The 23,920-nt window shown below is 38.2% G+C and overlaps 1 protein-coding gene and 2 long non-coding RNA genes across 6 annotated transcripts; all 3 read left to right on the plus strand.

Moving 5' to 3' along the window:
* The first annotated feature begins 5,509 nt into the window (after positions 1 to 5,509).
* Positions 5,510 to 7,350, plus strand: LOC110878806. Its single transcript, XR_002558230.2, has 2 exons — positions 5,510 to 5,750; positions 6,677 to 7,350. It is a non-coding gene; the product is annotated as an uncharacterized LOC110878806 (long non-coding RNA).
* Positions 7,351 to 8,864: 1,514 nt separating this feature from the next.
* On the plus strand, positions 8,865 to 15,366 carry LOC110878804 (nucleolin). Of its 4 annotated transcripts, none has more exons than XM_022127171.2 (11): positions 8,865 to 9,361; positions 10,522 to 11,663; positions 11,751 to 11,840; positions 11,922 to 12,380; positions 12,900 to 12,987; positions 13,089 to 13,247; positions 13,337 to 13,572; positions 13,658 to 13,751; positions 13,832 to 13,875; positions 13,963 to 14,204; positions 14,295 to 15,366. In XM_022127171.2, exons 1-10 carry the CDS (start codon positions 9,148 to 9,150, stop codon positions 14,188 to 14,190), a joined length of 2,754 nt encoding a protein of 917 aa, XP_021982863.1. In that variant the 5' UTR covers positions 8,865 to 9,147; the 3' UTR covers positions 14,191 to 14,204; positions 14,295 to 15,366. The 4 variants fall into 4 exon arrangements, with proteins under 4 accessions (XP_021982863.1, XP_021982861.1, XP_035833504.1 ...); XM_022127169.2 differs by having other exon boundaries at positions 8,960 to 9,361; positions 12,900 to 13,014; XM_035977611.1 differs by having other exon boundaries at positions 8,960 to 9,361; positions 12,900 to 13,014; positions 14,305 to 15,366.
* Positions 15,367 to 19,848: 4,482 nt separating this feature from the next.
* Positions 19,849 to 23,483, plus strand: LOC110874713. Its single transcript, XR_002556157.2, has 2 exons — positions 19,849 to 21,737; positions 21,811 to 23,483. It is a non-coding gene; the product is annotated as an uncharacterized LOC110874713 (long non-coding RNA).
* Positions 23,484 to 23,920: the final 437 nt, after the last annotated feature.

Here is a 23,920-nt window from a genome sequence, read left to right on the forward strand (position 1 = left end):
TACCTCTTCAAGATGTAGAGATAAATGAAAAGCTGAAATTCGTAGAGAAACCACTACAAATAGAAGACAGGAAAGTTAAATTTCTCAAGCACAAACGTCTAGTACTAGTCAAAGTCAAATGGAATTCAAAAAGAGGACCAGAATACACTTGGGAGCTGGAATCAGAAATGAAGCGGAAATATCCTCATTTATTCCAGTAAATCTCGAGGACGAGATTTTTCTTAAGGTGGGGAGGATGTAACAACTCTCACTAAAATCAATACCTATTATGTTAATTATCCCATAAGGAAACCCTAATTGAGAAACCCAAGTAATTCTGCATAAACCCTAAAATTTTCAGAACAATCAGAATCAGGATCAGGGCCCCTAAAACTCAGGGGGGGGGGGGGAAACCCTAGTTACGATTATCTAAATAAAACGCTGGCAAATTCGAATTTTACGAAGTTGTCAACTCAGCTAGGCTAGTCCCAGACCTAGCTACCCTATAGTGGTCAGGTGTCCTTTACGGACCGTAAGGAAAAAAGTCTTACGGTCCGTAAGCATGTCCAAATTTGTGTATAAATAGCAGACATTGGGACTTGATTTTGGGCACTGAAACGACGTAAAAACTCCAAATACACGCTGAGATATCATAGAATTACTATCAAAAACACACACGGATCACTAATTGCTGCCGCAGACAGGGTATTAACTCGATCGCTATTACGATTCAACGTCCAATCGATTGTAACTATCCAACGATTGTTTGAATGCTGCTCATGAGTTTATACTTTGTCATTCGTCGTGATTTCGACTTGAATGTTTGAGTGCTGTCCAAATTCGGGCTATACTCTGTCATTCGTTGTGAATCCGCTGGATGTTTAAGTATTACACTTTGTCAATCGTTGTGAGGGTTTAATCTCGTGAATTGTCGTAACTGCTGTATTAGTTACTGAACCAGTTTGTGTGCATTGTTATTTAAATTAGGTTAAACAAGGCTAATCAGTAGGCTTATACACTGCTCGTTAAATCTGCAATGTGAGTTATTCTCTTTTTATCAACTGTTTTACAATACTCCAAATTATTTTCAAAGGTTATAATTACAGGGATTAAGTCGTGGTTATCTTAATCAATGGCTAGTGGGGTATTGTGCACATTACTAATTTTCTCACAGGGTTAGGCTAATAAGCCCTAACATAGGTTAGGCATATAAGCTCTAACAGTGATAATCATCACTAATTGGGTGACAGGACCCAATAGTGGTATGACCACCGTCACCAGGAGGTGACACGGTGCCATATAACAATAAGATAGAAACCATTGTAATCGCTCTTATGCTGTAATTTATAACTAAGTGTCATTTTATCAAAATGAATGATTCACTCATTATTTCTCCGCTGACAAAACCTTTTTCAAACATGTTTCAGGTGATCTGTTGTGAGCAAAGAAAAGTGTCGTGAAGCACTACAAGCTTAGAGAAGTGGCTCAATATAAATAAATAAGAAAAACATGTTTTAAGAAATAAAGATTTCCCAGTGAAATCATGTTAATGTAAATTACGGGTTTTATCCCTAACTTATGTAACGGGCATTTTTAATATTAAAAGATCCTGTATTAAATACTTCCGCTGTCGCCTAAATTAAATACCACGGGATTTCCTGCCTCGCGGCTCTAGACCGGGTCAAACCGGGGCTAAGGGCCGTGACATTTGGTCAACTCAATTCCACCATAGTCCAGACCCATTACCCAACCTTCCCATTTACCTACCCCTATGTCAATCAATAAGGTGAAAAAGCTTACCTTTTTGGCGGCCTTCAACAGAGTACTTACAATTGATAAATGGTGTAAAAATGAAAGGTAATCTACAAGAGGCGGGTTTTCCTTTACTCCACATCCACTAACACATGGGTATAAATTGCTACATTTTTCTCTGTTCACAATCTGCATTTATAATATTATCATGCCAATACACTTCTTGTGGGGATAAGAGTACACCAGATACAACCGCACTTGAATAAACAGACGACAATGTAACAAAAATACATGATCCACTGCTAAAGTTTGTCATGCTTTTCTGATCTGAAGAAACCAGTTCTTTTCATATGAATGACTAACCAAGTTGAACACATGTCTTCCAGGCCTAGGTGGGAAGTTCTTCTAAACTCCGAACCTCGTCCCTTGAGGATCCAATAAAATGATCAGCAACAAAGACTTCCTCGAGGTAACTGCAAATCATAATTTCAAAATCTCGAATTAGAACACGTAATTTTAGGCTAATAGTGGCAATTTAATCCAATTCTGACACATTTAAGTATCTAGCATGTCAGAGATGTACATACCCTAATAACTTGTTAAAAGAATAACCTAACGAAAGTTAAACAGATTAAGATTCAAGATTATAAGCCCACAACAAACGCACTACTCGTCGCATTCGATTAAGACCACGATTGTTCTTGTAAGCTCGTAAACATGAAACAGATTACAATTCAAGATTATCAAGTAATCAAACAATTATCTTTCATTCGAAAAAAATCATTAAAACTCCACAAAATCAATCTATTCTAGACATCTTTAACGAAATCATCACCAGTACTACAACTAATTCATTCAAAAATAACAAAAAAAATGGTTTTTAACATATTTAACAAAATTATCACCAATTCGACCATTGTATAGCTTTACCTCCTTTTGCATATAAACATACATCCTACAAAACGTTGAGGATCATAACGACATGTGAGGATTGTGAGTGGTCCGAAAGCTAAAGATGCATCCATTTCTTCATCTTTTTAAGTTGTGCTCCCATAATTGGGTTATAAACCGGTCTAACAATGGGTTCGGCTTCAACATATGTCTGGTCTTCTACCAACAAACCTAGGTGATATAAGAAAAGATGGCCACTTTAGAGATCAAGAACACATAGGCGAGAATCAAAGTCATGATAAAAAATTCTGATGGATTGTTCACCCACAAACAATCGGTCGCCAATAATTTTCTGACTGAAAAAGCCTCTATAAAAATCTCATCCAAAACTTATATTCAGACTTTATGACGACTCAATTGTCGCAAAGTAGAACTCATGGACAACGACTGAAACGCTTGGAACAAAACCTTATTAAGAATCTATACTCTAAATTCGTAGGTAACCACCAACGGATTACCGATTAGCATTGTGAAATCTGAGTTTTTTCTATTTAAACCATTTATGAAATTTTATTAACATACTTCCTCTTAGTTGATTTCTTCACCTTTATAAGAGATTTGCACCTTTTAACATCATAAAGTAGTTCACAAACAACTAATAGTTGTATATTTAAATTAAACCCTAGAAATAACAAAGGAGGTGAAACGAAAATAATGATAAATCAGATCGAAATACAGAGAGAATGATGAAAGTGAAAGAATTTACCACTGACCTAAATCCCGGAGCCGCATGTCACCAGAGAAGAATAAAACTTCGTCGCTAACCTGAGCTTCACTGGCCGAAGTGAAACAGGCTCGTGCGAAGGCAGATTTAGGTACTGAGTACGATCTTATGAATAGCCAATTTAGGGCTGTTAGAGTCCTAAACTCTAGGCGTCACCGGTGGGAATCATCGCGTGATTTAGGGTTCTTTAGCTGTCGTCGTTGTCCTCTTTCCTTCATCTCTCAATTTGTTTATAGTGGTGCTGGTGGACTGAGAAAGGTAAATAGCAGAGGTGGAGGATGCAAAGATTTTGAAAGATAGGAAAAACCAACGTGTGTCTTCTTTGATATGATGAGTCGGCCATTACTCAAAAGGTCCAATCTAAGTTGAACACCACAACACTATCGAAGGAAACTGAATCAGCTGGTAGACACTATTCATTCAGTTTCCATATTAACATATGTTAATAACTAGTAGATGCCCCCCGCCCGCGTTGCGGGGCGATAGCCGAATAATTCTCAACCAATTAAAAAAAAATACTAGTATAATTTTGCTAGGGAAAAAAAAACAAAAACGATGATAAGACCGTAATTTTGGGCACGGGGCAAAACTGTAATTTTTAAGGACTAATGAGCTAGTGTTAGGCAACTCCTCAAGACGAAAAAAAAATTAAATCGAGTAAACCAATTAAAACAAAAAACCCTTTATAGTTTTGGTAAAAAAACGAAATCGATGGGAAAACGTAACTTTTAACTGAGGGCCAAATCATAATTTTAATTTGGGGATAAATTGTAAACTAAATGGACCAACGGGGGAGTGCCAGGAAGTTGCCGGCACGACTGTAATTTTACAATGGGGGCAAAATTGTAATGTCACCAGGAAAACAAACAAAAACGATGGGGAAAATCTAAAGTTAAGTTGAGGGTAAAATTGTAACTTGGCTGGGAGAAAAAAAAACTAATGGCAAAAACTATAAATTTATACGGGGCAAAATCGTAATTTTGAACCGAGGGCAAAATTAGAATTTTTAGGCAGGAGCAAAAGCATAGGTTTATTTTTAAATGGAGGTAAAAACATACTTTTGAACTGATGGGAAAATTGTATTTTTAAGGGTTGGAACGGGGCAAAATCGTAATTTTTTACCGGGGGGCAAAATTGAAATATTTAGCTGGGAGCAAAAGCGTCAATTTATTTTTAAGCGGGGGCGAAAACATAAATTTAAAATCATGGCAAAATCGTAATTTTAAAGCAGGATAAAATCGTAATTTTGTTGGGCCAATAGGGGAGTGTCAGGCAGCTGCCTGACACTATTACCCTGCCGCCCTTTTTGCCCAATTGAAGGGCTCAACTATTGAATTCTGACGTCACAATCTTGTGATTGTAGTAGTTTAAATTAGTTATGGATAACTATAATTTCTGACTTTACCTAGTCAATTTCAAAAAATAAATTTGTATTATGGATAATTATTGTATGTCAAGTAATAATAAAAATAATGGTAATGCCAACTAAAGAATTGTATTTCACCACTCCTAACTTACAACTTATTTTCCTTCGTTACACCAAGCCAATGAATATTATACAAGCCCGGCCATCCGGGCAAACTCATTAGCGAAAGGTCACTCATGCTTTGCGAACACAAAAAACACTGGTGACCAGCCCCGCGTACCATTCCATAAGAAATCAACCACCTAGAGGCCCTATTGTGGTAAAATCACTGACCCACCTGTAACAAATTACACCAAGTGGGACTCCAACCCATGATCGCCACGTTAGGGCTTTTTCTCTCTCCACACTCTCTTCTTTTTTTCTCACCATTTTCCAAACGCTATGATGTAAGGTAAGTTGATACACCATCTCGATTATTGTCCATCATTGGAAAGAAGTAAGTTGAGCTGCATTTTGGTATATAGATTTTTTTTGAACTACAACAACGGAATCTTTATTCACCACAAAACCCGACACATAGCAAGGTGCTATAGAGCCATAAGTATATAGATATGAAGCTAAGAGTGGGTAATGTAGTCCTAGTAGCATCTTAGTAATATATTCTCCATTGTTTCTCTTTACTAATCCTTAGACATTATATATTTTGTAAATTCAAGAGAAATTATACCCTTATACATTTACCAACCAAAATTCCTACCATACTCGACCGTTGCGTCAACAAAAATGAACGTTGCGTCCTTTTATAACGCCGGTTCATTCATATTTATAACGCATCAAATGATGATCGTTGATTTAACCGTCAGGGGTGTTGTGGTGTTGATTAGTCAGACGGTTACGACGGGGGGAATCCGGTTCTTACTCATTTCATATTCCATTCGTAAACCAAAATCAACCCATCAATCATGTTCAACATCAAAGGTAACTCTTAAACTTCCTTCAAACGATGTTAGATTCTTAATTTTTCAATCAATTGATTCAAGCATGTGCAGTTTCTCTGTTTTCCGTTTTTCCCCTGTTGAATCTTGATTAGTGTAAGAATCGTTAATCTTGATTGCCATTACCGTGTTCATCTTTAATCTTCTTTTTGATTCGGCATATATAGAAATACGGTGTTAATATTCTGAAATTTTCGATCAGGGTATTTTCCGATTCAAGCATATCGTCAATAATTTTTTGTTGAATTAGGTTTAGTTGGTGTTCTATATTGAAACTATGGGGAAGGATGTGAATCACTAATAGACTTATCACGTAAATCCATCCATTAAGGAATGACAATATGATGCTTCCTTCTTATTTATTAAACGACGTTTTCGAAACCGTAACTCTATATTCCGGTTAGCAACGTTGGTGATAACGATTATTTTCTCACTTAAATGTCACCAGAATCGTTGTCAGATCACGATGCCGATGATTCTAATGCAGAGTTCGTTGTAATTGACCCTTCCGGTTAGAATTTGAATGTCACATACTCCAAGTTATATGTTTATGTGATTTGTTTTTTCATCTAATTTGACCGTTCATTATTATTTGGATTACTTTATTTGTATGATTCGCGGTACAAGGAAGTGTTAGGGCAGGGGACTTGCAAAAAAGGTGTATCCTTCTTTAATTTTCTCTTTGATTCAGAATATACAGAATGATATGGTTTATATTCCATTCTTTAGTGGTTCCAATTGAAAATTCACTTAGAAATTATGTTATAACAAAGGAACCATAGCAAAACCATTGTGTGGCTTCTTTATTAAATGTTGTAGGTCTGATAGTGTACGTTTATGATTTGTTATATAGAATGGCGATATCGATGAATTGAAATTCTGAAACATAACCTTTTCGAAAATTGGTAGATAATCGTTACAGCAATAGCGTGGTGGTGCTGTAGTGGATGTGGTTTGGTGGTGGTGGTGATGGTGATGGTGTCGTGGAGCAGCGGTTCAGTTGTCGTGTTGTGGTGGCGCCGTGGGCTCGATGGTAACGTTGTGAATGAATGATCAGTGAATTTGATGTGAGATTTCGAAAATTGAATGTTCAATCGTTTGCAACAAAATTCTCAGCCAACTGAAACGACAATCTTATTGTTCATATTCATCAACTCATGCTTGCGTTAAATCAAATCAATCAATCACGTTTCCGCAAAACTAAACCTACAGGTAAGAACAAACCATAACGAATTATCAGTCGAACACGTGTTGAGAAATCTAAGGGTTAGTAATCTGGCCGCCAGTGTTTCACATTCAGGTTTGAAGAATATGTTTGAGATTCACATATGTGTGAGCATCATCGTGTTATTTGTTGCGAAATTACGGGTTTGAGTACTTGAAGAATGCGGTGGATACAATGAGGGCGAAGAATAAACTGCATGGTGTCAGTGTTTAGATTTTAATAGAGATAATGTTGAAACATGAATTCAGTTTGACAAAAGTATATTGTAATTTTTTTGTTCATATCTTTGTGATCATTGGCTAAGAAGTATGCTCTACAAATGTATATACATGTTGCTGTGACGACCATTTTGTTGTAAGAGTAGGTTCGTGTGACGACCATTTTGTTGTAAGAGTAGGTTCGTGATGATGGTGCTTAAAAGCATAGATTTTTGTTGAAGTTGCTTCTTACTGAAGGCCATTTTCAAAAGCTAAAAGATTCAAACCTTGATATTGGTGGTTGGAATTTTTGTTTGATATATAAAGTTTAACCAATAAGAATAATCGGTTTAAGGTTAAAGTTTGTAATATTGTGTATTGTCTAATGTTATGTTTTTTATTTAATGAAAGAGGATCTGAGAGAGAGGAATAGACGATGGTAATGAGGATATGTATGTGATGTAAGAAATTTGTGGGAGTTGTGTGTTTATCGCTTTTGTAAAATATAATATGTGTTGGTACCGTAAGAAGGCGAACTAATGTCAATTGAATTCCTATCGCATCCCTACGGCAATGAGCAGGATGATTTGGGTTGAAATCCAACTTGGATTTAATCAACATCCCGCCGCAACGCGCGGGTTCACATTAACTTGTTGAAAGACAACCATTAACTTGGTATAGAGTGATTGTATATATATGATGTAACAAACCTGCATTATCCAACAAGGAAAAACTGCATATTTTAATGCTCATTTTTATGCAGTTTTTCCTTGCGGGACATTGCGGATTTGGTATGCCATACAGATACGGCTACCTCATACAAGTGGTCATACCGAAATGGTGGTTGCATTTCACCGCTCTTGGATTTACAAAACATTTGAAAGCCAAGTTATTCGTGAGGAGAAGCTATGACTAAGATACACCTAAGAGATTGTAACGACTGTTGTACCAACTCGAAACTAAATCAATTATAATGCAACTCAACTTATTTCTTTTCCAGGATGGAGATTGTTACATCATTAGGGTTGAAGGTGTGAACCTTAAGCATTATAAATGTCCACCGCATTACAACACCTTCTCCATCAAACATAAGAATCATAACTAGATAAAAGTAGAATTGAAAGATCTATAAGACCATGAGTGAACAAAGCTAAGTAAAAGTACACCCTAGACAAATTATTACAACGAAACCAATAAAATAAGAAAAGATATATAGCGAGAGGATGAAGATACAACACCAAGTGAAATGAGTTATATAAGTCGCATGTCTTGACCGTTACTATTTAAAAAAAGATAAAGATACAACCAAAAGTAAATGAATTATATACATTCGTTACTTGTCTTAACCATTACCCAACGACTACTTTTCAAATTTGAAGACCGTTACCATTTAAAAAAAGATGAAGATACAACCAAAAGTGAATGAATTATATACATACGTTACTTGTCTTAACCTTTACCCAACGACTAATTTTCAAATTTGAAGACAGTCACTATTTAAACAAGATGAAGATTCAATCTGAAGTAAATGAATTATATACATACACGACTTGTCGTGATCATTACCCTACGACTAATTTAAACTTGAAGACCGTTACAATTTAAAATGATGTTAAAAGAATGTGACCGTTATACAACAATAATACACATAATTACAACTTTTAAAACAAAATTTGTCCAAAAAAAGTTTGAGCCATTGCTACGAGCCGCACTCTCTTAAATTAAACGAGGCGAGCTCGAGCTTGAAATTGAATTACGTTTTGTTTGCAAAGTAGTGGTGGAGGATAAAAGAACCAAAGCATCACACGGAGTTAACCGCCTCATCAGCCGAAACCCCATCATGATCTTGTACGACAATATCTAGGGTTTAATTATACACTTTCCCACCTAAAATTCATCACAACCGAATCCCAATTGTACTTGCATAACATTCAAACTATTGGTTTAATTCGATTATTATGAGAACTCGAAACGCCGACAATCCCAAATCACCACCTCCGGCCAAAAGAACCCCTCCGGCCAGAAAATCCGCCACTAAAACCCCTCCGACACCGGCGGTTGCCTCTCAACAATCACCGTCGGAGTCTACGGTTACACCTAAGCGTACTCCTTCTACCAGAGGGAAAGCTGCCGCAACGAACGATCCAACTACCACAACTCCAGAAACCCCTGGTATAATTACTCAAACCCTATTGAATTATTAAGATTGTAGTCTTTATTTTGACTTACATGTAGTGTTTTCACCCTTTAATTATGTTATTTATCAGATGTTTATGATGTTATTCAGTCATTAGGGTTTGTGATTATATGTGTTGTTATGTTATTTATCATACAGGAACAACCTAGTTAAAAAACTTTAGCAATACCATACTTTAATTAACATGCTATGGTGTAGTTTTTTTTAAATATTATCGTATGAAAAGGTTATGGCCGTTAAAACATAGTGGAAAAATGGTTAAAAGTAGGGCTGTAAACGAACCGAACGAACACAAACAAGGGTTCGTTAAGGAAATAAATGTGTTCACGAACGGTTCATGAACACTTACCTCGTGTTCGTTCATTAAGGAAATGAGCGTGTTCGCGAACGGTTCACGAACACAAACGAACACAAATAAATTTGGCGAATGCGATGAAGGATAAAGATAGATGGCCCAGAGAGTAGCACTCGAACTTGAATCCCTTATTGTGGAACGGAGGTTGATCGTATTCGCCGATGTGAATAATGAGAAATGAAAGGGAAATGATGCATAAACATGGTGAAAGTAGGTTTCCTTGTTTAATTGTTAGGGTAATAAAATAAATAAAAGTTTAATAATATAAAAAGTACAAATAAAATATAAGAAAGTACAAAGAACTTCAATTAAAACACAAACATTCGAACATAAACAAACGCAAATCAATGAATGTTCACGAACAAATTCACGAACACTTTACCGAACGTTCACGAACACAATCGAACGAATGCGACCTCTGTTCATGTTCGTTCATTTAACTAATCGAACGAAATTTCTTGTTCATGTTCGTTCGTTTATTAAACGAACGAACATAAACGAACTTCTCGCCGAACGGTTCACGAACTGTTCGCTGAACGTTCGGTTCGTTTACAACCCTAGTTAAAAGTCAGCAAAACATCGTGGAAAAATGGTTAAAAGTCAACAATATGTTTTAAAGGATTGTACCGTATGTTTTAAAAGTTGTAATTGCTAAAACTCCTAAAATTATGTAAATTTACTTTTTTGTCTTTCTCATATGTATTTTAATAATAATGTAGTATAGAAAGTTTGTGGACTTTATGGTGTGAGTTATAAGTTATTGAGATGTGATTCATGCAGTAGCAGAAGTGAAGGTTGAGGATGACACGGTAAACGTGACTCCTGGAACAAAGTCTGGAAATAAAAAAACTGTTAAGAAAGTGGTTAAAAGGACTGTAATTAGGAAAAAACCTAAATCGGGTGGTGCCGGGGAGCCACCTGCTTTGGTTAGCGATGAACAAGGTGGTAGTGTAGTACCTGCAGAACAAGAACAAGAAAGATTAGAGGAGGTAAAAGATGTGGTATGTGTTAAGCAGGAAGAATCGAGCGTGGATGATGTTAATGATCTTGGTATGTCCGTTGAAGTTGTTAAGGATGATGTGAAAACTGAAGATATTATGGAGGATGTTGAAGATGGTAATGATGGTCAACCTTCTGTTGAAAATGTTGAGGGTAGTTTAAGGACCGAAAGTTCTGATGTCACCGACGTTGCTAAATCCATTGAGCATCGTGAACCAGAAGTGGGCGAGAAAGAAAATTTAGAAACCGGTAAGAATGTTTTGGAAAGTCAGCAACCGATTTTGGAGAATGAGGAAGTGCTTGACAAAGGAACCGAGGACTCAAACGACGAAGAACCCTTTGAGATTGACGATCCCGTCACAGAAGTTGAAAAAGAGGAACCTGATGTTGAGAAACTCATTGAGAATAAGGAAATCACTTTAGATAAAGGTACAAATGTTGAAAATGAGCAGGTGCCGACAGAAATCAATGAGGATAAAGTGGAGAACAATGAAACCGTTGATACAGGAAAAGGTATAATTGAGGAATTCAAGGGAGATGAAGATCCACAAGAGCGTTTATGTCTAAGCGACGAGGAAAGGGATAAGGACACGAGCAATGATGGTCATGAAGAAGACGATGACGATGAGTTGGCAGACGTAAAGATGAAAGAACACGATGAATTACGGTTTCAAGAACATGAAGATTTTACAGAAGCTGCAGAGGAGCGAAAGAGAAGGAAAGAGTTTGAGATATTCGTCGGTGGATTGGATCGAGATACTACAGAAGAAGAAGTAAAGAGAGTTTTTCAAAATGCCGGTGAGGTTGTTGAAGTCCGAATGCAGAAAGACCTTCCAGCTCATAAAAACAAAGGTTACGCATTTGTGAGATTTGCTAATAAGGAACAAGTAGCCCGTGCTTTAGCAGAAATGAAAAATCCCGTTGTATGTTTGATATTTCTCGTTTACTATGTTACTTCTTTGTATGGATCACATCTTATTGGTAAAATGATAATAAAAATTGGTTGGCAGATACACGGAAAACGATGTGGGACCGCACCAAGTGAAGATAACGCTACTTTGTTCTTGGGTAATATATGCAATACATGGACGAAAGAAGCTGTAAGGCAATCTATAATTCTATATTTTCTTTCTGATTTTTTTCTTCGTGTAGCACACTAATAACAGTGCTTATGGTGGCAGATAATACAAAAACTAAACGATTACAGCATTGAAGGTGTTGAAAGGATCACCCTTGTTGCTGATCCACAACACGAAGGGTTGAGTCGTGGTTTTGCATTCATCGAGTTTTCAGGTCGCCCTGATGCAAAGGCGGCCTATAAAAGGCTTCAAAAGCCCGACGCTATTTTCGGCCATCCTGATCGGTCTGCCAAAGTAGCTTTCGCTGAACCGTTGCGTGAGCCAGACCCAGAGGTTTTGGCTCAGGTTAAGTCAGTATTTGTTGATGGGCTGCCACCTCATTGGGATGAAGACATTGTTCGAAACCACTTGAAAACATATGGTACAATTGAGCGTGTCATGCTGGCTCGAAACATGTCAACTGCAAAGAGGAAAGATTTTGGATTTGTTGATTTTACTACTCATGAAGCTGCTCTTGCTTGCATTGATGGGATAAATAAAAAAGAACTCGGTGATGACAAGGCAAGGGCACATTTGCTGTGTAGCATGTTTTGTAAATAACTAAATATATGATTGAGTAAAATGCCATTTTCGTTCGACAGGTTTGACCAGTTTTGCGACTTTCGTCCAAAGGTTTGTTTTTCCAAATCTGGATCCAAAAAATATGAAATCTTGCCATTTTCATCCGACTCGTTAACTTCATCCATTTTTATCTGTTAGTTGAGGGGTATTTTTTGTCTTTTTGTTAACTTAAAAGGGCAATTTGGTCTTTTTACATAAATTGAAAAAGAACGAATTGCCCTTTAAGTTAGCAAAAAAGACGGAAATACCCTGAGTTAATAGAGAAAAATGGATGGAGTTAACGAGCCGGATGACAATGGCAAGATTTCAAACTTTTTGGATCCAGTTGCGGAAAAACAAACCTTTGGACGAAAGTCGCAAAACTGGCCAAACCTCAGGGACGAAAATGGCATTTTACTCTATATAATATCATTTTGTAACCTTCTTTCTAACGAGCTAGTGATTTATACTTGTGTGTAGATGATAGTGAGAGCAAGGCTTTCAAATCCTTTGCCTAAAATGCAGGCTGTGAAAGGTGGAATAGCAGGTGGATTTCGATTTGGTCATGGTAGTGACGCTTCCTTTTCAAGAGCTGGTATATATAGTGAAACATATATATAGTATTAAAGTTAGTTTCATTATATAATATTTTATTAATTTGGATTACAGAGAGGGGTTCTGGAAGAGGGGTGTTTCCTTCCAACCGAGCTCACGTTCCACGAGGCAGGGGTTTTTATCATGGACCTTGTCAAACCAGAGGAAGGGGTTTTGCAGAGGATTACCCACCTGTTGGCCCCTATCCTTATTTTAGAGGCAGACATAGTTTTGGTAACCGTCGTGAACATTTATTATTATAATTGTTTTTCTATTCTGTTGAACTGTATTGATAACCGATTACCTTGCTTTTACCATTTCAGGAGGGAGGTGGGATGATTTCAGGGGCCCACATCATCCATCTGGTCATGTGCCACCAAGATACGATGTCGACAGACCCAGGCATGGTGCTTATACGCACCGTGATCATTCTATTCCAATGAGAGGACAACCTTATTTGCCCGAAGAACCGTTTAGCAGACCTTATGGTGGGAGGCCCTATGAAGACCCATACGCGTATGGAGATACTTCACGTGGAATGAAACGTCCATATTTTGCAGTAAAGTCCTCTCTTTACTTCCAATTTAGCTATTTAATGGTTGATTGATTTTCTTGTCTGAAAACAGTAACTTTTTGATCTTTAGGAACAGGATTCTGGCTACACCGAGTCGAGCAGGGGTCGGCCTCGTTTGGATTACTCTGATCCGGAGGTTTCAGTTTCTGGAGCTCGTTATCGAGGTTTTGGGTTTAGTTTATAAACATTTGTCAACTTGTTATATATTATTTTACTATCTATTTATATCTTTCTGATATTTTAGGAGGTGGCAATGGTGGTCCTTCACGTGACTATTACAATTATGACGTGAGTAATATTTTTTCTATTCATATTTATACACGTGTCCAATATTCTGTAATATTAGCCATTTGACATCCAGCTTATAATTTGCAGTATTCATCTTACTACGGGGGTGACCAGCCTTACGGCAGTGACCGTCCTTATGGCGGTGGCCATCCTTATGGCACTGGACCTTATGGTGAACGGCCTTACAGCGGTGAACAGCTTTACGGCGGTGATCGGCCGTACAGCGGTGATCGGCCGTACAGCAGTGATCGGCCATATGGCGGTGGACGGCCTTATGGTGGTGAACCGCCTTATGGCGGTCGGTATCACTATTGAATAGTTAACTACTGGTAATGGTCTGCTCTGCGTCTTTCACCTGTTGATAAAATTTGAAATCTAATAATTGTGTTTGGTTCCAATATCTTTATTTCTGTGACCAGTTGTGTTCAGGGTTGACGCTTGGAGGCAGGATATGATGTGCTGTTTTGGAGCGTCTGCGGATGTTGCAGCCGGCAGCGCTCTGCAGGAAAGCCCTAAATCTTTTTAGTTCTCTTTGTTAGACTGCTCTTTCGTCTTTAGGTTCTTTGTTCTGCCCATGGCTTTTCTTCACGTATCTTTTGTTGGGTTTGCTTTGATTGAACAAAAGACATGTTGGGGTGATCTGTAGATTGTCCCTTCCATTAGGACATCGATTTGTCAGTATTTCTTATGGAAGGAGTTTAGTTTAAGATGGTAGGGACCACTTAAGCGTTAAACATTAGAATCGAAGTTATCTAAAGATGTAAGGTGTTTCCTTCTTATGAACACTGTCTTGGATTCTACATCTATTTCTATCTTTTATGTCTTGAAGTTTTTAAGGGAACAGATTAGATTCACGCTATGTTTAAGTGAAAAAGGTTTTAAATTAAAAGTTTTCCACATTATGATCGAAGAGAATTGAAGTGAATGTAGAATATAAGCCTTATAGACGTCTAGTTTGATGATTCTTGTGGAATTATGTTGTGGATATAATGTTTTGGAAGTAATTTTGAGGATGTACTTACGCGGATGTTGGATTATAGACATGAAAATTGTTTGGCTCGGGGTTAAATCACCCATGTCTAGTGTTCACGAGGCTTTGTCATTTTGATGTCTCATTTATGGATTTTATTTGAGTTGAAGTGTTGACCCTTATGTCAGGTTGCTAATGATATAAAAAGTTAAATTGTTTAAATCGAGGGCATCTTTTATGTTGAATATTGGCAAGACTGTTTTAAAAGTCTGATAAATGGCTTAGGGGTTGATCAAAAGTACCAGTGAGTAGATATAGATATAGTCATTCGTTATGTGTATACCGAATGTAATAGATAGATGAGAAATAAGTAGCTGAATCCGGGCTGGAAAGTTGCATCTAACTAGTCACTTGTGTGTAGGCTCATCTTCTTATTAGTACTCGTGTCTAGCCTGTGTAATTTTTAAGTTTCAGGTTACATTTGATGGGCATAAGATTGGGATTTAAATATTTAGTCTAGATATGGACTATGGTGTGTGCGTGTTTGTATGTATGTATATACATATAGAGGGGGGGGGGGGGGGGTGTTTCATTTCAGAACCAAGAATATGTTCGACCATTTGTAGTGGGCAATATTCACCCTTGGGCGTTTTGCGCCATGTGGCAGCCCAGTCAGCAATGGGGCATTATTGGGCGTTTTCTAAAATGGATGTAGTGGGGATGGGGCATTATTGGGCATTATGTTTTGTAGTAAAGAAATAAAAAAAATAAATAAAAAATCTCATTGGCCAAACTTCCCCCCACCCGGCGTTTTTTATAACACGCCCAAACCAAAAAAGAGCCAAACACGCCCACGGGTAGCGGAGGTGCCGGCGTGATCGGGTGAGATTCCGGGCAAATACCGCCCCATTACGTTTGGTCTGAGAACTAAAAGAACCACATAATTCAGTTGTACGTTTAAAAGAGCATGGGAACTAGAGGGTATAGTTGGAAACTTGGATTTGCAGAATCATACTTTTCATACACATTTAAGTTTCAGTTGTTTTATGCACTGCCTAATGTGTCTTGTGATTCTTCCATAATCATCAAATTATAGGCCTCTGCTTTAAACTGCCATCATGAGAGTTCTACAAATTTATGTTTTTCTAGGTCCAGTTTATACTCTTGTTATGTATGTGTGATATTTTAACTACCAAAATACCCTGAAAACGGACATGTCATGTGCCTAGTGCAACTAGATACTATGGGTGGTAGTGAGTAGGCAACCAAGCAGCCAAATTCATACCGACCGCTAGGTGAAGGCATTTCAGATGTCGTCGAAAGATTGAAGTTATGCATTTTTTGTACGTTCATGGGGTAATTTTTCTCTGAATGGGTTTCTGGTATGATTAACTGTTTGCTAACAATCATTTGTTAGAATCTGTTTCCAGGTTTAGTAGCCAGCTTTTATCTCAAGTCTTAAATGGTTGTAATGTCATATTCATATTTTATAGTGTATATGAAAAATGTAGAATAAATTTTGTAAAATCTCTTTGAAGCTTGATTGTTTAAAAGTTGGTCATCAACAAATGGCAACCTCATGGTCTTCCTCAATTTCGACCCCCAAGTTGTAGGATTTTGATCCTCAAGTGAATAAATTTTTTTGGCATGTTAGAGAAGAATTCGACTAGTGGCGGACCAAGAATTATTTTCTAAGGGTGTGAACAAGGGGGGTGATCGGAATTTTAGCCTAAGAAATACACTTATTTTTTTAGGATCCGCCCCTGAATTTGACTTCCTTATCCAAAATAATAGGGTGCTACTAAGTGAAAATCAATGTAATGAAGGCTGTTTTTTTTGCCATTGTTCATGACTTGCGTTTTTACCTCTGGTAATCTGGTTAATGAAAGGTGTGAAAGGATTGTGTACGTTAATGCGTTAATCCCTTGAGAAGTATCTAAATTCTTTTTTGTGTATCTCGTGTATTTGTTTTATTTTCAAGTTTTTGTTTTTTATGTTTTTTTTTCAGGTATATTTTAAAATGAATACGTGAAATCTGTATATTTTAAAATATTTTATGATAAATTTGTTCATTTACGATTTGATCTTAGACCGTCCGTAGTGGGCGGTATTTTTTCAAAAAAAAAGCAGCCAAACACGCCCCAACACGCCAAAACCCCACCCCCTGGGGCGTTTTTGGGCGTGATTTTCGAAAAAAATTCTTGTCCAGCGTGTTTTAAATCACGCCAAAATTGCACAATCTTTGAGAATTGACCGTTTTCAAAGGGTAAAATTCATTTAATATTTTTATTTTTTTTAAATTCCCATTTAAATCTATAAATACCCCACTTTTCATCCAACTTTTTATAAAAAAAATCCCACTTTCTATCAAACCCTCTACTTCTTCCAACTTTTATAAACTTATTTAACATGCATCTATTCCGACTCCCGTTTGGTATTCCGTCAAGACCCGGAAACCCAAATACTGCCCAACTGCAACAAAACTTTAACCTTCATGACATGGACCCGAATGTGTTTTCGTACGCGGCTTACTTGAGCGGCTCTACTCCTTTCATGCCACCCGCTTACGGCTTTGCCTAACCGGGCGCATCGCAACCATCCCAAGAACAAGCCGAACCCGAGGTGGATACCGTGCCGGAGATGCAACCCGAACCCGAACCCGATCACGAGACACCCAAACGCGGTAGAAGGATAAAAAAAGGACGCGAACCAACCTCGTCGTAAGCATACTTACGTTGTTTGGACGAAGGACGAGGAATAAACGTTGGTTCGGGCGTGGGTCAATGTTTCGGAGGACTCCGATGTGGGTAAGTGTTATTTTTTTTACTTATTTTTTTTCTACACGTCAAATTTTTTTTTTAACGTATCACTTGTTTTTTTTAGTTTTTGTAGCAAACTTTCAAACCGGTCCAGAATTTTGGAACATGATTCGTGAGCTTTTTTATAGTATCTGGGGAAAAGCTGAACATCGTGACAAAGATTCTATCTCTAGCAAATGGACCGATATCAACAAGTGTCACGCCTTCCAAGAAGTTTATCAACGAAACTACAATAATCGGCCGAGTGGAGAAGGTGACGTCGGTGTTTTAACGAGGGCTATGGATGAGTACGAGAAAACTAGAGGCGTTTTCACGTACTATAGGGGTCTGTTTGGTATGGGGTAATGGAATGGACGAAGGAATGGAATGGACGAGGTAATGGAATGGACGAGGGAATGCAATGTATCATTACCATTCCATATCTTGTTTGGTAACCATGTGAATGGAATGAATTATTATTGTGTATTGTTCGGTAGGCAAGAAAAACGGAGTAATAAAATTAGCGGTGAGTGGTGGTCGGTGGTAGTGATTGTGGGTGGTTATAGGTGGCGGTGGTGGGTGTCGGCGGCGATGATAGGTGGTGGTGGTGGTAGCGGCGAGTGGCGGTGCGGCGGTGACGACGAGTGGTTGTGGCGACAAGGTGGCCGTTGGTGGTGGATGGAAGCAAAGGTGGCGGTTGGTGGCGGCGGCGGCGGTTGGTGGTGGCGTCGACGATGGGGGTGGGTGGCGACGTCAAGTGGCGTTGGCGGTTGGTCGCAGCTGTGGGTGATAACGGTGGCGAGTGGGTGGCGGCGGTGGCTGTCGGGGTGAGGTGGTGGCGGGTGGCGGCGATGGCGTCGGTGGTGGGTGGTGGTGGTGGTGGTGGTGGTGGGTTGTGGCGAAGGTTGTGGGTTGTGGTGTTGTTGATGAATGGTGCAAGAGGGGATGGAATGGAAAAAAACATGGGGGGTGGAAGGAATGATTTTGAGGGAATGGAATGCCTATTGGAATGAGTGATTTCATTCCATTGACCAACCAAACACTCTTTTCTTCATTCCCTCGTAATCACTTATTCCATTCCACCTCTCATTCCTGCATACCAAACACTACCTAGATGTTGGGAGTTTCTAAGAAAAAGTCCAAAGTGGGCTAGCGTACCGACCATGACGTCTAGTAGTAGACGTAAAGCTAAACGGTCGAAAACGTCATCCTCGGTTGACCCGGAAACACCAACTTTCGATGCGCGCACCGTCGATTTAAATGTTGTTGTGGACGATGACGAGGAAGTTGAAGAGTTGGCCCGACCGCCCGGTAGAAGCAAAGATGAGCAAACCGGGAAAAACCGGTGGAGTCGTCTTCCGATAATCTCGAGTTGAAGGAAGATTTCGAGGAGATGAACCGTCGTCTCCAAGACATTCGAGACCTCGACCACAAGCGTTGGGAGACTATGAAAGAACGAGTCGCTGAAAACAAAAAGTTTAACGAGATGCAAGCGGCAAGGCAAACGGAAAAGGACATTGAGTTTTTGTCCAAACCGATCGATCACCTCCAAGGCGACGCGTTGATCCTTGCGCAAATGCACCGCCAAAAACTTCGGGAAAAATACGGCCTTTAGATTATCATTTTTTTAAGTTTATTTGTTTTTTTATTTTCGGTTTTTTTTTTTAAGTTTAGTGTTTTTATTTTTTTTTAATTTTTAGTATTGTAATTTTTTTATTTAACGAAGTATTTTAACTTTTTAATTTGAAAAAAAGTTAATAATTGTGTAATGATTGGATGGGGCGTTATTGGGTATTATTCCACTACGCCCTTTTTGTAAAAACACCCAATAATGCCCCTTTGCTGACTGGACTGTCGTGTGGTAGAAAACGTTCAAGGGTGGGGGCATTATTGATAAAACCACTACGCATCTTCTTATGAGATTTTTTTCATTAATGAGTGAGTGAGATCCATTGTTTTATTCTTGTTCATGACTTTTAAGATAAATTTCACTCCAACCTCTTCACTCCATTTTTTAAGATAAATTTCAGTTAACATATCTAAAATTTCAATTGAAGAATATATGATGTTAAATACAAGTATTCACTTAAACCTAAATTGATCTTAAGAGATTTCCTTCATTCGGATTTTTTTTTTTTTTTTTGAAAAATTCAATAGTTTTTCAATATTTTGGAATATTTTTTTGGTTGAGTGTCTAATAAAAAGTTTCATACGATTAAAACATTTAATGAAAGTTAATTGATTTTAGGACAGAAACTTTTACGTGATTTTGGTGGAAAATCTGGTTATAAGAAAATTTTCTTATAAATAAAGGGGATTAATATAGCCACACTCTAAGATCTTATTTTTACACCCTGCATACGGGTCCTATAACGTTATATGTTATATACAACCCCTGTATTCATGGGTGCTCGTATGATGTTATACGGGTCGTATACATGGGCTGATTTTTTTTTTAATTTGACATAATATTCCTTGATTCGCTTGCGACCAACGTAAGTTATTTGATTGGACTTAAGTTTCTTCGATTCACGTGCTAATTATTTGACTAGACGTAATATTCCTTGATTCGTGCGTCAATTATTTGATAAGATGTAATATTCTGTTAAAACTTACTATATAAACGACTATAATCTTCTTCATTTTTTATTTAACTTCAATTCGTTTCTTATATATTCTCATGTATTTAAGTTATATTACGCTATAACGTCGTTCTAGACAACAATTATTTGTTGGTGGTGACTCGACTAGCGAGTCGAATCACATGACGTATAATTTGAATCAAGATACCACTACGGGGTTATTTGATTAAATCTTCCGTTCGATTCAACTCTTGTGTCTGATGCTAGTCAGGATCTATGGGCTTTTGATAACTATCAGGGTAATCATGTTGGTGTAAATCCTAACAATTTTGGGTTAGGTGAGTATCACAGAAGTGACCCACGACCGTCCGGTAGTGAAAGACCGTTGTCCGGGGGTCAAGGTGACGACGAACCTAGTGAGTTTAAAACTGACCAGGTATAACAATATATCTTTAGAAATTCCATAGCATGGATGATTTGATGAACTGGTGTAGAATCGTCGGACGCGACGAGTACGCCATAGTTACCATATGAACGAAGTACGAGGATCCCCCTAGCCACCGGCCGCTAAAAATATGGCTGATATACGATTGTGGCGGCCACCACAAGCAAACAGACACGGTCAGACGTAGTGGAACCAGGAAAACCGGTTGTGAGTATTGAGACATTTAGAAAGAGAATAGGAATTTGGACTCTAAAGGTTGATAAAGCTAAGCACAACCATGAACCCTTTCTATGTCTTGAGGGGCATCCATCCCTAATGAAGCCGACTCCAGGTGAAGAGAGGACAGTGGAGCTGCTGACGCGTTAGAACATGCGACCATGAGACATTCTATAGACCATTAAAAACAGAACCTCGTAAATGTGTCAACAAGAAATACAATATACAATGCGCGAGTGAAATTGGGTCGAAGGGATCAAGTCGGCGAGACTCCAATCCCGGTTCTTCATAACCGATTGAACTAAATTGGGCTTGTTTTCTTCCACCGAACAGATGAAAAGGATGAAAGGTTACAAGATGTTTTCTTTATCCACCTGAAGTTTGAACATTTTGTGGTGTGCCTTCCCGCATGTGTTGCTTATAGACGCCACCTACAAGTCGAACTTATACAAAATGCCGATTGTCCAGATTATTAGTGTCCTACCTACTTACCTCTCGTATTGCATTGTCCATGCGTTCATAACCAACGAACGAGAGGAAAACTTAACGTCGGTGTTACAAAAGTTGAAAGGTTTACTGAACAGTGCTATGGAGCCCCGTGTAATAGTAACCAATAAAGACCTCGCCCTCATGAACGCATGTGCACGCCTGTTTTCGAACGTCAGTCATTCACTATGTAGGTGGCACATACAAGAGTATCGTTAGACATTGCAAGCCAAGCTTTAAAACAGAAATAGAATGTGATAAGTTTCTATACAAGTGGGGCAGGTTGATTAACTCCACCACGGTTGATGATTATAACTATTGGTACGATCGAATACGAGAACGACTGCCAAGAAAAAAACGTGATGGTAAGTTTCATACTAATTCTCTTATTAATCATATACTTATCTGAATAACAATTGTAATTATCTTTGTTTTCAGACATTATGGATTATCTGTTCTCTAACTAGCTAAAACCACATAGACAAAGGTTTGTGTCTCTTCGGACCGATCAACATCTTAACTTTAGTCAACGTACAACGAACATGGTGGAGAGTCTGCATGCGCTTTTGCAGATGTACCTCAATGAATCAAATAAGACGCTGAAAAAGTTGTACCTTTTATCTATCAGCTCCTGGATAATCAAGTAGCAGAGATAGGACGCAACATTAAGCAAAGCAGGAGTCGTACAATGGATCACCATGACAAACCAATCTTTGATTTCCTTTGAAAGAACGTTTCACATGCGTGTCTGAATCTATTAGTTAATAAAATCAATGCCATACATAGGTTGCAAGATGCTAATGGTACATGCGACTGTCGTTTGTTTACTAGCTGTGGGTTGCCATGCACATGTCGGTTGTTATGGTATCTACAGTCAGGTAATGTATCCTTTGACCCATCGCGTCGTATTTAGGTGATAGGATCCACTAGATTCGATAGTCCCCTTTTGGAGAAAGCTAGATATGATATCTTTAAACGAAAACGTCCAGGAAGAGGATATTAACGTCGACAACGAACTCGAGGAAGTTAAACATCATATAATGGGGAAGCGGGGAAGCCGAGAGCGGTGACGGAGAGCATGATTTCAAAGATAAAAGAGGTGGTCAATCCCCTCCCGACAAATGTAAGACGACCACTCGTGTAGAAAAGCCCACGTGGACGTCCAACTTTAAAGGCTCAACCCGAAAAAAACAGTTTGTTTGTGGAACCTCCCAGACACGGTTCCATTTTAACACAAGACGGTTATGGTGAATCAGGGCTCTTTACAATAAGAGAGTCATACCATGCACATGCAAGGCGTAGCTAGTTTATCGAAACGGACAGTCTTTGTATGCGGGCACCCACGTTTATCGACGAGCTTGCGAAGGGCTCTAGAGAAAGGAAAGAAAAAGGCAAAGGCTCAAAAACCTTATCAATACAAGTCGCACGCACTGGCTCTACCTTTCTTGCCTCTAGCCCAGCATAACCTCCTCAACCATTACAAAAAGTTTATTCCACCTTGCTTATCTCTATACTTTACGCATATACAGGACGTCTAGCCTGATGGAAATTGTGGTTTTCGAGCTATAGTTGTAGGTTTGTCGCGTCATGAAATGGAGTGGCCAATAATTCGACGGAGCTTATAGGAGAGTGCAACCGATACTACGACTTATGGAACACAATAAATGATATTGAGTTTCGAGACGCTCGACATTCCTTAGATTGGAAGGGCATAAGTGACCGATACTACGACTTATGGAACACGATAAATGATATTGAGTTTCACAGGACTCTTGATTGCTAACCGATGGAATATCATCTTTCACTTAATAAGCGACATTGGTTATGCTACATTTTTCCTCTTATTTACAACAACCGAAGACAATATCCCTCATCAAACCATTACAATCGTTCATCTTAACAAAGATCATGTTATCCACATCAAGTTAGAGGGAGATTATCTAATGTCTACCCCATCAGGTTATTAGTAACAACCAACAAGGAATACAATTGCTGAAACTTGAGAAAACATGTATAAGGAACGTATATTATGTACGTCGATAGTTATAAGACTGTAGAGTGTGGATTTAGGGGTTTTGTAATTGTAATATTTAATGAAAATCGATTACTTATTATCGTTTTACGGTCATTTGATTCTAATCGAGTTGTTTGTTATAATCTGTTCAACAAAACATTAATTATAATCGTATATAAACAAATGAAAAAATTAAGAAAATATTGATTTATGTACGAGTCGTATAGAGGTTAGACGACATGTATATAACCTAAAACAATTCTCATATAACCATCATATGACATATTAAAAAATAAAGAAACAGCTATACCATTTGTATAACCATATACGAGTCGTATACATGTAATTGTGGTCGTATATTATCATAACGACCACATATTCATTTATCACTTTTCAATTTTACCAAAATTCTCTCGGTTTTTTTCACAGCACGTCTACCGTTCTTAGATCGTTCTTGGGCCGTTCGCGACGTTTCTTCCGTTTTTCATTTCTTACGGTACGTTTCTAAGTCTTGTTTGTATAATAGAATTTGTA

This window comes from Helianthus annuus, chromosome 9 (assembly GCF_002127325.2).
Source record: "Helianthus annuus cultivar XRQ/B chromosome 9, HanXRQr2.0-SUNRISE, whole genome shotgun sequence".
In the NCBI taxonomy this organism is placed as follows: Eukaryota; Viridiplantae; Streptophyta; class Magnoliopsida; order Asterales; family Asteraceae; genus Helianthus; species Helianthus annuus.

Coding starts and splice junctions, on each gene's coding strand:
- LOC110878804 (XM_022127169.2), top strand. CDS start 9,148: ATGAGAACTCGAAACGCCGACAATCCCAAATCACCACCTCCGGCCAAA. Junction 9,362..10,521: donor CACAACTCCAGAAACCCCTG/GTATAATTACTC, acceptor TGATTCATGCAG/TAGCAGAAGTGAAGGTTGAG. Junction 11,841..11,921: donor ATACATGGACGAAAGAAGCT/GTAAGGCAATCT, acceptor TTATGGTGGCAG/ATAATACAAAAACTAAACGA.